Source organism: Ambystoma mexicanum, chromosome 14 (assembly GCF_040938575.1).
Source record: "Ambystoma mexicanum isolate Mex_15411 chromosome 14, UKY_AmexF1_1, whole genome shotgun sequence".
In the NCBI taxonomy this organism is placed as follows: Eukaryota; Metazoa; Chordata; class Amphibia; order Caudata; family Ambystomatidae; genus Ambystoma; species Ambystoma mexicanum.
Window position 1 is genome coordinate 619,038,675 of NC_090940.1, and position 13,238 is coordinate 619,051,912.

Here is a 13,238-nt window from a genome sequence, read left to right on the forward strand (position 1 = left end):
TAAAACAAGACTGAGATAACTTACCTCTCACTGTGCAAGTGCTTGAAACCTTTGCAACTCACAGGCCTAATCAGCTTGGGACCCAACATAGGATTTTTCTTCTTACAAACTATTTCTGAGAACTTGTGCAGAGACTTTTTCATTAAGTACCAGAACTGCTTTATCCTATCCAAGACTTTAGCCCATTGACTTTGGACTAGCCTACTGAATTGACTCTTCTGGTGCACTCAAAGTATTTGCACGGTCTAAGAATAATTGTAGTCTTTCATTTTCTGATAACCTTTGACTTACTTTTAAAGAGTGTACAGTATTGACGTATATTTGTGGGTTACAATATGATTTATAATTGAACTGATAAATACATTGTTAATTGTTACATAAGAAACCTTGAGTGTAAGAGTCTATTTGAATACCTGTAACTGTGAATCTTTGTGTAACTCCACTACTGCTCACACTTCCCCCTCTTGTGATAAGCCTGGCTGCTCAACACGCTACCAAAACTGTGTGGTACAGACTCACACCAAAGGGTGGTTTGCTTACACCTGTAGTCCTAGTTGTGTACAGTGTTCCCAGAGGGTACTGCATACAAACTTAAGGGCCTTCAAGACATCTATAGCCTGCCAGTACAAGCTGCATGCCATGAAATTGCTACATCGCTGGCAATACGATCCCATGCGTTTGTCCAAAATGTTTGCCATTGTGGACGCTCATTGTTGGCACGATTGTGGTACCAGGGATGATTATTGGCACATGTGGTGGGGCTGCCTTAGGGTGCAGATGTATTGGTCCAAGGTCTTGCGATGGATCAAGGATGCGGGAGGAGGGGAGTGCAGGCTGGACCCCATGTTGGTATTGTTCGAGTTAGATAGGCGAGAGGACCAGCAGCAAGTCCTCTCACCACGGGTGCATTTTCTCCTTCTGGTGGCACGTGCATGTCGCGCCAGATGCTGGAAAAGGATGACCCTCCCCACAGTAAAGGAGTGGTCTAACACGGCAAAAGATATAAACTTAATGGAAAAGATCACTGCAGTGATCCATGGAAGAAGTGCATCCGTGGAAATTGACTGGTTACAGTTTTGCAACGCATATGGGTGAGGGGAAGGAGGGCAGATGGTTTATAAAGAGAGGACCAGCCTGGCTAGGACGGACACCAAGCATTAGGGCTGCACCATGGAACATTCTAAAATGGGAATTGAATTTTTGTAGACCACTTGGACTTTGACTGAAATATACGTGCACAGTTTTAATATCCAGTTGGCGGAGGAGGAGTTTAACTGATGGAAAGAGGGCCGGCGTTAACGGGGTAGCAATTCATGATAACTGGATCAATTGTATAGGGTTCGTCCCTCATGATGTTCCGTTTTACCCAATGCTTGACTGTTTAAAATCAATAAACTTCAATTTACAAAAAAAAAAAGTGATCGCCAGATTGAACTCGGCTGGCTAGCAAATGAGGTGAATTTACTTTCTCCCTGCCATCTCCCCAGACATGCCATAGTGTTGTTGGACTTCGAGGGTGGGGACTACACAATTTCAATGGGGCCGTCCATTCATTCACTTTCAACCCATAGTTTCCGGTACCCCTTTTCACAATTAGTCTGTCATCACCCTCAGTTGGGCCACTTGTAATATTTTCTGAAATCCGAGAACACCATTCACCTTTTGGCGACAGTCTCTTACGGGCTATTTTAGGTTATTTGACATGCCACAGGCAATTAAATAACTCTGTACCAATCTCAGAGAATAGCAATTTGATCAATAATATTGCGAATACGACATTTTCACCAAGGCCAATCAGCCACACCTGGAAATAGCTTAGGGATTTCAACAATTCAGATCCTCGGTTACTGTCCCGCGTGAGCCACAGCGCAGAATCCGAGCTGTACATGGCTAGCACCTTGGGTGTGGATTGCCTATGCGTGGTGACGAGTAGTATTCAAGGTTTGGCTGGGTGCTCTGAACGGGTGAACAGTACAGAGTGCACCAGGGCTTTGGAAGTGGGTTCCTCACATCTACCCGAATGGGCTTACCAATACGCACCCAAGAGAAACCAGCCTGAATGCAGCTGTGGGGGATTGGTTACCTAGATTTAGGTGCATCTGTGGCTTCTGCATGGGGAGATGGATTCCACACAGGACACCAAGACTAGTACTGTTGACTGGTGCAGCTCATGGACTTTCCTAATGGAAACAACATGCAACAATGATTTAACTGTGCATTACAAGTGTGCCATGGCATGATATTCTGTGGGTGGCATGTACAGCACTTTACACCAAAGTAATGGCAGTTCATAGCTCTGAGGGAATAGCACACCCAAGTAAGCATCTGCACAAGGCTCCTCCTACACTCCGCCCCCCTCCCAAGACCCAAACATTAGTTGTTTAGTAGTGATAACTGGATGATACTGAAGACACTCATGTGTGGTGGACTTCACTGTGGGTTACCGGCTGGGAATGCAGCCCCAATGCAGTTGAAGAAGCAGTCACTTGGCCCTGCCAGTGTCAGAGCGTTGCCTGTGCCTTTGTGGGGACAAGACCGCTCTGGAAAATATATCCATATAATCAGGTCCCTGTGCAAGTATTCGTCTCAAGGGCTGTGGTGGATGAGCTGCTCAATTTAAATATACTGATAGTACTCTGAGAACTTTCTGTTGCAGGATACTCTCCCGTTGCTGTTTATGTACAGTTCAAAGAACAAAAAGGCAAATACTTGAACCCTGCATACCTTCAGAGAATGGAAGCACTTCCTGCGGGGACACAAATTTGTGGAAGGAATCCTCTTCGTTTGGAAACTGAAATGACAAAAACAAAAAATAATAAGTGTAGCTGGTTCTCTCATACCATGCACACAGAATTTATGGCCAAACAGTGAGGCGCTCTACCACTGCCTGTTGGAGCGCTCAGATGTGCCCCAATGCCCATACACCCATGTTTGCACCTCACAAATCCTTCCGTCTCTGCCCTACCTCCTCAAACCCCTGATGAAGCACCCAGTGACACCACAAGATGCAATCAAAGGCCATCTCTGCAACACTTCTCTCACACAATGCCCAGGGTCTTTCCATGAGCCACTATATTTATCCAAATCCAGAAGCCGTGGACTTAGTCCAGCACAAACACCTTCAAGCCACGCTTCTTACCCATGCATAGAGGAACCAAGAGAGCCAGGGCTGCATCTAGTGAACAGTAAAACTCCCCTGTGATAAGAGAAGGAAAGATTCTTAATTAGCTGTACTTTAGGCCAACCAATTGCATCAGCCAACTAACTGATGCCCCGTAACAAATTCTCCACATCACCTCAGCAAGGCCTTGTTTTGCCATTATTAAGAGTGCATCAAGCACATATTTCATGATATCACCTCAACGAAGGTACAGATGATACAACCACACACCTGGCAAAAAAAAGATCCGCCCAACTGACAGCCAAAGGACCGATGGATGCCACCCACAAAGAAACGCCAAACCAAATCGCACACACCAATGAACGATCAATGGCAAAGCACAAAACAGACATTTATGACCTAAGCGAAGGTGGCACATCCTCACAAAAATATGGCTCTCAGACATATCACACGCTAAGCCATACCCAACAGCTATAAATACAATCCAATAGAGAAACCGGAAGAGGAACTGCACTAGCACAAACAAATCACATCAGCTCCAGATCTCTACTCTCAACTGACAGAAGATTGTGAATCATTCCTAGTCAACCTAAGGCTCAATTGCCAATTCAACATACTCTTTCTCCTGAACTACAGACCGCCCGCTACAGAAACCATCATAACCGGATCTCCCAGCTACCCATGCTCACCAGACATCTACCAAAAGATACTCACCCACAAAACACCAGCCCTCTACTTCCGACTACTAATCCCAAAACACAGGAATAATACCAAAATCATTCAAATCTGCATACACCAAACCCCTCCTGAAAGATAAGAAGGGAAGCACAGAGGACCCCAACTATCTACAGAGCCATATTAAAGCTCCTGTACCCATGTAGGAGAATCATGTGTACTGTTGTGAACCAGAAAGAGGACTCTCTAAACAATGGGTCATGGTATATACGTGTTTATTCAAATAAAAGGAAAAATGCCCAATTCTACCAATCACTATGAGGGAAATTCCCTGGTTTCTAACTAAGTGTGCTCGCTGTAGTTTAAAAAAAGAGCCCCAAGTCAAAATTACTAACTGGCACTACCAATTTAGAAAAAAAACCTATCTAAAAAGAAAAAGGCTTGCACAACAGGTCTCGGCATGGGATTCTGCCTGGCCCGGCTCTTGGAGGACCTCAGTCTAAAGTTCTGTTAGGATATCGCTACACGTATCCAGTCCTTGTGCTTAGTCAGTCAAGTAAAATAGAAGTATCTTTTATACAGTTCTTGCTTTCCCCTCTTGGGTGGGTGGGAAGGGGGAGGGGCGAGGGGGTAGGGGAGGAGGTGGTGGTTGGGAGGGAGACAATTCACCTTGCTTTTTCATTCGCTGTTTACCACTAGCTAAATTCCGCCAGGATACATTTAGCTTTTACCAGTAGGAAAAATCCCTCCAGGATTACTTTTGCATGTATTCTCCTTTATCCAACCTCTTGTGGCAACGGGACTCCCAAAGTCCTGTGGCTCTGTGGTAGGCTCGTTATGCACTTGTTGGATTGTCCAACCTGGATACAAATCACACGTATTCCTTTGACAGACTACCAGGTCCACAGTATGTGGGTCCATATAAGTCTCTCACTTTCCGATATTGAACACAGCTTCCACATCCTTCAAAGATAGTGTTTGGGTTTCTTTCACTCTTTACATGGAGCCAGATGATCATTCCATGCTCTCAGGTTTTCACGCTCTCAATGACTTCTCCAGCCTTGATATGCGAGATTAGCAAAACTCTCATTTCAGATTACCTCGGTCTTGTACTTAATTCGGTTTCCTAGTGTTTCATACCGGGAATGGTTTCGGCAGTCTCTGACCCCACAGCTTGTCACCTTTGCTGGCTTTCGCCTCTCTATTCGTGCTCCTTCCTAGTTTTTGCATCAGTTGCTTCCCGTCTAGGCTCCTTTCCTGCTCGAAGCCTCCCGCTTGGCCAGCAAACCTGCTTGGCAGTCTCCAGCTAGTGGGCCTCGCTCCCGCTACACCGCTGCTCGCTATGCGTAGCTCTGACCCTTCAGGACCTGTTTCCAGAGGCTCACCTCTGCTTAACGTCGATTCTCCTCCCTGCGTCTGGGTCACGCACAGCTTCCCCAGTCCCTATTCTGTACACGTACATCATCACAATCTGAAAAGGTGTGTCCTTCATTTACAGCTGCCCTCAGATACGTCAGCATTACCTGAAGCAAACAAGGAGGAAGGAGGATTGCTGGTACTTGTAATAAACATCTGAGAACACTTCGTTCTTTCCCGTTCCATGTATGCAGAAAAATGAAGCTTTTTCAGTGGGAAGAAGGGACAAATTGTCCAGATTCATCACAGAACTACTCAACTATGTACAAAGCAACAGAGTACTCGACCCAATGCCAGGTTGGTTTCAAACCCATGAGGGGAACAGCATCAGCACTCCTCTCCATGTGGGATGACCTAAAAATAAACGCGGATAACAGAACCTAATCAGCCCTCATGCAACTGGACATATCAGCTGCCTTCGATACTATTAAACACACAACTCTACTTTAAGAGACTGGAGGAATCCGGCATTCAAATCACAGCACTAAAATGGCTGAAATCTTTCCTCACCAACCGAAGCAAAAGAACCCACTTTTAGCCATTTACAAACACAAAATACCTGCAGCGTACCACCAGGATAAAGCCTATCCCCACTTCTCTCCAACATTTACATGACCCCCCCTAATCAAGCTCATTCAAACCCATGGACCGACAGCCTACAACTACACATCTTCAAGGTATCTAGCTGACAACACCCTCAATAAATGCCTCACCAATATAAACACCTGGATGGCAAACAACAACCTCAAACTAAACTAAAACAGAAATAATGATCTCCCCCATAAGGACAACTTAACAGACACCTCTCACCGGCTCCCCTTGAGCACGGGAACTCAACCGTAGACGTCAGTGATCGAAAATCTGGGAATCCTTATGGACAATGGTCTCAAGTCAACACAATAGCAAATAAAAGGTTTCAACCTCCTGCGATTAATAAGAGGGATCCACTCTTGCCTATTACCCATATAGAACCCTCCCGATCACATCCCCAGTATTATCAAGAATAGACTATGCAAAGTCTCTACCTAGGAAGGCCTGAACACCTTACCAAAATACTGCAATGCATCTAAAACACTGCAGCAAGACTATGCCTGAGACTAAATAGAAGAGACCACATCACACCAGCCCTGAGAAGTCTACCCTGGCTACCAGTAAAGAAATGCATGAACTTCAAAGCCCTCTGCCATGCCCATAAATCACTACAAGGACAAGGAGCGGAATTCCTTCAAGCAAAAATAAATAAATATTATAAAAACACCAGATACCAACCAAGAAGAGACCCAAGATCTAGCTTCGACTTCCAAATGGAGACAAGACACACAGAGAAATGAACCGCCTTCTCCTACCCGATAGCCAAACTATGGAACTCAATCCTGAAGGAAATAATTTAAGACAACTTCGCTTTCAGAAAACTACTAAAAACCTGGCTATTCAACTCACTACGATAAAGAGACCAACTACACAACTACCATCACCAAGATGAGTCCACCACAACCTAACAACGCCAGCGTCTACAAAGCGTAAGTCCGGAACAAAAAAAAAAATACAGGATGAATACAGAATCAAATAACATAGCTAATCCAATACCCAGAGACGACCCAAAACCCACTAATCACCCCGCTTCTCACTTCCACGCCCCACACCAAACAGGCATGACCGGTGGGCTAATGAAACCCACCTAAACACATCCCACTCTAATCAATCTTCAAACACAATACAAACCCAACACCCTCTGCTAACAAACAACTCAAACACTGGATGCTGCACTACCAGACACAAGCAGCCCTGGTGTGCAAAGCACACCCAGAAAGCTCACGCACAGACGGCAGTTGCTCCTGGTTCTGCACGCATCAACAGAATATCACAACAACAACATCCATTCGATCCCTCACTAACCAACCCAACCCGCTTTACCTTGCAGAGCCACGTAGTGCCTGGGGACCATGAAAATGGCAGCGATATAAAAAGATACCCACCTGTGGGGACAGTTTGAACATGGGTGCACAGACAATCAGGGGAGTGGAGTGATGTTTGGCTGCTAAAGCCAGCGTGTGGGTCCCAGCAACCGCTCTCAGCGCTCCATTGGCAAGAATAGTTTTTGTTCCAATGATCACCTGAGAAAGACAAACAGGACTTTTGAAAAAAAATTACCTGAACAGGCAATATATTTTTTTGTTCATTTTTTTCGGTGCAAATAAGATGAGTAAATACAAACACAATCAGACAATCTTGCTAAAAAAAATGATTACCCAAGATAGATGTTGCACTAACCAGCTACATGTAAAAATTTGTTTACGATATGCAACCATTTAGGAGGCGTTTCTACTAAAGGAATGGATAACAAACACCAAACGCACACTCCCACAAAAACACCAGCTACCCAGCTGTTTTTTTTGGTATCCAGTGATTTCAGTGCAAGAAAGAAACCTCATTCACGAAACTATATTTTTTAAGCCACTATCGCACACTTTCCCCACATAGAGGACTGGAGTTTGTTTATGTAATTGCACCAGTCCTAAAATATGTTGGGAAGGGCGTATAATGGCTGAAAACAATTATCGTTTACCCAAAATTGTTTGTTTTCAGCGATGAAATCACATACAACCGTTTTGTTTACTTCTAAACCCTAGAGATCCAGCCAATCTCTTCGGGTTTAAGAGATGGGTAACTGGGAGTCCAAACGTGCATAGCCTTTGAGTCACTTTGAACTGAACCCTGGTCTCAAAGAGCAGCATTTTCAAGACCACCCTAATAGCAATTCATTATCACACTAATGTCAATAGTGGCAAAATGGGGATTTTGTGGGCCAACACACTGTGTCAAACCTGAAAGACCAACACTCTTTTAGTGACCCCGGACCACAAAATAAGTGATGGCAGGAGACAAGATCCCAGCCAAAACCTCCGATGGCAGCACAGAATTTGGATTCTAGTATGCTTTTCCACAATTATATAAAACACATGGCAGAATCCGCTCTCAAAGACATTAACAAGGTTACCTACTCTGGAAAATGATACCTTCGAAAGATAAAAATGGCAACTCTTACAAATTAGTAACAGACGATGTTCCAACTAATTTCAGAATTGCTTCCTTTTTAGAAGAAAGAAACGTAACTTGGCCACTGAAAAGAGTAGCTTGTACGTCCACAGTTGCAAAATGATAATGTGACCACTTATATTTTAGTTGATCATAGTGTTAAAGGACATTCCAAGTCATTGTTTGGCTGCTTTAGAGCAGGGGTGTTCTGGGCAGAACCATTTCCCCGGGACCTCCAAAACCAGGACATCATAGTTTCTCCTAACACAAAACACCATGGGAGGTCTTTGCCGCCCCACTTTCGCATGCCGTGATTCTCTCCACTGACAAACTGCAATAGTTTGAGACCGATGGAAATTAACAACTGGGTCAACAGGGGCGTTTTCCAGCAGTTAACAATATTGCTCCTGCGGACTGAGTTTTTATTCCCTTTTACAGGTTTTACAGCCTGGATTCTTGCACAGCCTCGTCTGACTCTTCCCATACTGTTTGCAGAATTGACTGCAGGACCAGGAACCCTTTAACTGAGTAGCAAACAAAAGAAGAACTGCCACAAATGTAGGAGAACACTCTTGCACCTGGGCCTGACCAACCATTTGCTTGCATTGCCAGCCCTTATCGTGACTGAGCCCTTTTTGCTAAGCGGCTCACGGGACAGAGCATAGTGTGCCGACCAGCAGGCAAGCCATCTGGAATGTCTACTTCGAATGCAGATAAGGGACACTTTTAGACCTCGCCTTTGAGGAATCCACTAAATCAGAACTCATGTCAACCTAGAGATCCAATGTACAAAAGCTGAGCCAGAAAGGTTAAATCGCAAAGGTTTGGGATGTAGGTTTGAGAAAGCACCAGTGTTCTTTCTGTAGCGCTTGCGGCAGTAGACTATCGGCAGGTTAAAACTTCTGGGGACTCGCACCATATAAACAGCAGCTGCAAAGGTCACTCCCAAAATATGAATACACCATGTCATCCCACAGCATCCACCCCCAGGGAGGGAATATCTAATGGGTCAGTGCTGGAGACATTTCAATAAGGCACAGAGTAACAAAAGGTCTAGTGTTCTAAAGAAGTGCAGGAATAGTGGATACAACTCCTGCTTAGCCCCGCAATACTAATAAACTAGCACTGATCACATTTATGAAGATAAAACTGCACAGCTCGATATTTACCTCCATCTCTTGTGTGATCAATCACCTCTGTGAGAACCTGGGCATCACAGAACAGGCCCTGGAGTGGCTGACCTCTTCCTCTTGGACCGCCCCTCCCAGGTCCAACTTGGTCCCGTTCTCTCTGCCACCTCTCTCCCTCTACCTGTGGCTGTCAGGTCCCAGGGCACTGAGGCCTTTAAACTGTTGATTAGGTGGAGTTTGGGTTAAGTTCACAGATTTATTTTCCTTGACTTCGTGTTAGTCAGCTGCTGTACTCCCAGTTCAAGACGGTCAACTTCCTGCTCAGCAATAATTGGTTGCAGACTACTGTGATGCACTTTGGGACCTTTGGAGAGGTTCTAAACTGCCTTTCATTCAAGATCGGCATTGGAGAGGTCACAGCGCATAGGAGCTCCACAGAAAACTAAAGAACCAGAGACAAGAAGACTCACATTTGTGGAAAGCGACAGATACTTAATTCAGATAAGTGGCTGAACTGCAAAGAAACAGAAGTTGCTTATGGAAACCATGTTTAAATCTAAGGAACAGAGCTAAGCTGCATGAGTAGCGTTGTAAAGTGGTTTGCTGCAAGAAATCTGAAGGTTGTCTGCAATCTGTAAAATATGTTATTCCCTTTTGAAGTGAAGAACTGTAAATTGAATCCACAGTAATAATTAGCGTGCGCGCGCCAGCAAAGAAGGCTAATGTCTGTTTGAAAATGTGCATGCGCGTATTAATAACTTTGCAATATTTTAGATTTAGTCATTTCCCATCGTGAATCCTCTCGCGTTCATGTAAGGGAACCAGCAACGTGCCTTGCGTGCATAGGAAAGAAAGGGAGTTGCGGCGGTTAAATTGGTGCAGCAAGGATTAGGAGCGAGAGATCAGCCGAGGTGGTGCCAGCGGTCTGAGCTTTAGAAGAGCGGAACATGATAGCAGTCTTACGTGAGTTATGAAGCGGAGTGGCTGCAGCAGATATGTGCGTGAATCCGTTAAGACATTCAAGTCAGCAGAACTAATGAAACGTGCGACGGAAAAGCCTGTTAACTGATGTGTGAAGCAGATAATGCGTTCAGGAACCTAAGAGGCAGTTATTGAGAAGAGCGACAAGTTGGAATAGGAATTGTAAATAAATACTAGTCAGAAGAAAACAGATGAGTGTAAAGTAAAAAGGCTAAATACTTAAGGTTTCTTGAAGAGGTTTAATCTTAAATTCAGCCTTGTGGATGCCGAGTTAAGAGCTGTGCAAGTCAAAAAGAAGCCACAGAGAATTAGTAGCGCTGGACGCATTGCATGGTAGAAGCAATAATAAAAACATGTTTAAGAAGACTGATTTTCATTAGTGGAAAAGAAGAGAAGCCACAGAGAGTTAGTAGCACTGGACTTATTACATGGTAGCAGCTATTGGAAAACTCACAATCCAGTTAAGAGTCTCTAGGCAGGAAGCAGAGACAGACAGGTAATTGGAGGGGTTGATGTTAGTAACCTATAATTTCATTGTAGCAGGTGTTAAAATGAATGTGAATCAGAAATGTATTATTTGCAGGGTATCCTGTGTTCCAGGAATTGAAGGAGGTAGAAGGAATCCTGTCAGTTTGTTATTTTCTCCACTTCCCCTTTTCCCCCCAGTCTGGTTAACTCAGGAGTTGTGTTGTTCAATTGACTTCTGGGAGAATTGGTTGGGGGGGTGGGGGATCTGGTGGGCTATTAGTCTGCTCATGCAGGATTTCGGCGCTGGGACCTGAAAGTGGCATTCCCCAGGGCTCTATCCTCTCAGCTCAAAAATTGGCCCCTTTGGCCTACCTGATCTCTACCTTCTCCTCTAACCAGACTAACTCGCTCACATTGTACTGGACAAGTCCCGTTAATCAGGTCAGAAAAAGTCAGGCACTTTACTATAAGTGAGTACACCCAATACCAATTTGCTCCCGCAAAATTAAAAGGCAACACCTAAAGACACACTTTGAGCAAGGCGGAACATGAGTACGAGCAGAACTTCCGGGACGAAGGCACCCCTACTGGAGCAGAGCAATGGACCAAGGGACGAGAGCAGCGGGCCGAAAACCCAAAGAGTTCTCTACAGGAGGTAGTTGGCTCCAACAGGCCGCGAAAGACACGTGGAGAAGGCCAGATCCCACAAGTAAAGGCTGCATTGTATTTGAAGGACACCAGCGGCTCTCCTGGATGAACTGTAGAGTTGGAGGGGGCGAGGCCAGGCCTGTGGTACCACATTGACTCATGGAAATAGCAAAAACAAGAAAGACTCACAGCCGGTGAGTTGGCAAGCGACCCAAGAGACTGTTTTAAGGCAAATGAAGTAGCAACGTTATAATACAAGTGAAGGCTGCAGCATGTTACACCATCCACTGGTCACCTTACGCACACAAATATCCGTGCAGCCACTAAGCCCTTCATCTCAGGTCCTGACCTGCCTTCCCCTTCTAACCTCATGTCCTCACTCCCTCAAGCAGCACGGCAACGGCTAAACAACAAGAAAACACGAGGGCATCCAACGCGCTATGGCCATACTCATCCATTTCAATGTTGGCAGCTGCTCTGGCGTCTTGGAGACAGTCGACGGAGACGCCGACCTTTTTCTTTGCTTCATCACGCCCCCAGGAAGACCTGGCAGCGTTTTTGAAAACTTGGGTCATGTAACAAGGAAACATGCTACGTGCTACATCATCGGTCATGTGACACTCCTAGGCCCCTTCAAAACCAGAGAGGGAACACTCATTCAGTGCCTCACAGCTGACTCAATCAGGCACTGTTCGGCATCTTCCTGTCTCCACATCTCGTTTCTGGACTACGGACTGTTCTTCTTGGATTCCCCTGTCAAGCCCTTGGATACTGTTTTGCTCTGCTGTTTCAGGACCTTTTGAACTGTGTCTTGGATTCCTTTGGATTACCCCTGGTTTCGACGAACTTGGCTGGCTTTTGACCTTGGAACTCTTAACGGACTGCTTTTGGATTTCCTCTTCTGTTACCTCTTGGAGTACCCTGTCCATACAGGTTTTGCAGTGCCAAATTCTACAGCAATCCCAGTACTACGCCTACCCGCTGCCGCTTGCTACACTCTGCAGCCACACGGAACACCTCCATTTTCATCTGTGCTCTTCCCGTCCCCAGACTCCATCTTGGTAAACCCCTTGATATTTGTTACCTCGCTATTCAGTGTATCGTTTGCCATTGTACTGACCCATTGCTTGCTTTACAGCGGTCGAGGGGTCACCAGTGTTTCTGGTTCCTGGCGTTCTTCGGCACTCAAAAAAACCTGTAACCTCAAGGATCGCTCAGGAAGTTATTTGTATCTTTCTGAGTGGAACTTGTGGACAGAGGCCCCATAATCTTCACGACCATCAAGTCATAACAGACTGTGAAGCCGACAGGTCGTTCAGATTATGGAGGCATCAGCTAGGGACCCCATGGCCGCTCTACTGCAAGCAGTTACTACCTTGAGGGCCGATATGGCTGCAGCCACCACAGCGTTACACCACCGCCTTGACTCCCTTCAGAGTGCTCGCCATCCCCTACCTCCTGAATCTGAATTTGGGGATCCCACACCTCCAACCCCTGGTCCTTCTGCCACCCCTTCCATCATCACACCAGTAATAGCTCCCACTCCTCTTCCTTTAGCACCCCCTGAGAGATTCCAGGGAGACCCCAGGAAATTCCGTACATTTCTGAATCAATGTAAATTACATTTCCTGATGCACCTGCCAAGGCTGCGTTTTTGCTTTCCTATTTGTCTGGCGTCGCCGCCACAGGGGCCAACCTATTACTTGAAAATGATCATCCAGCCCTTTATGACTTTGACCTTCTAGTGACTGAAATGTCTAAGG

The 13,238-nt window shown here is 45.5% G+C and overlaps 1 protein-coding gene across 1 annotated transcript in view; it reads right to left on the bottom strand.

Annotated features, from left to right (window-relative positions):
* EIF2B2 (eukaryotic translation initiation factor 2B subunit beta) overlaps nt 1-13,238 on the bottom strand; it is a 94,030-nt gene that overhangs the window by 34,646 nt on the left and 46,146 nt on the right. Inside the window, exons 6-7 of the mRNA XM_069638061.1 lie at nt 7,189-7,326; nt 2,725-2,791 (exon numbers count right to left, since the gene is read on the bottom strand). Of these exons, the coding sequence (XP_069494162.1) occupies nt 2,725-2,791; nt 7,189-7,326 (205 nt within the window). The remainder of the gene's footprint in view (nt 1-2,724; nt 2,792-7,188; nt 7,327-13,238) is intronic.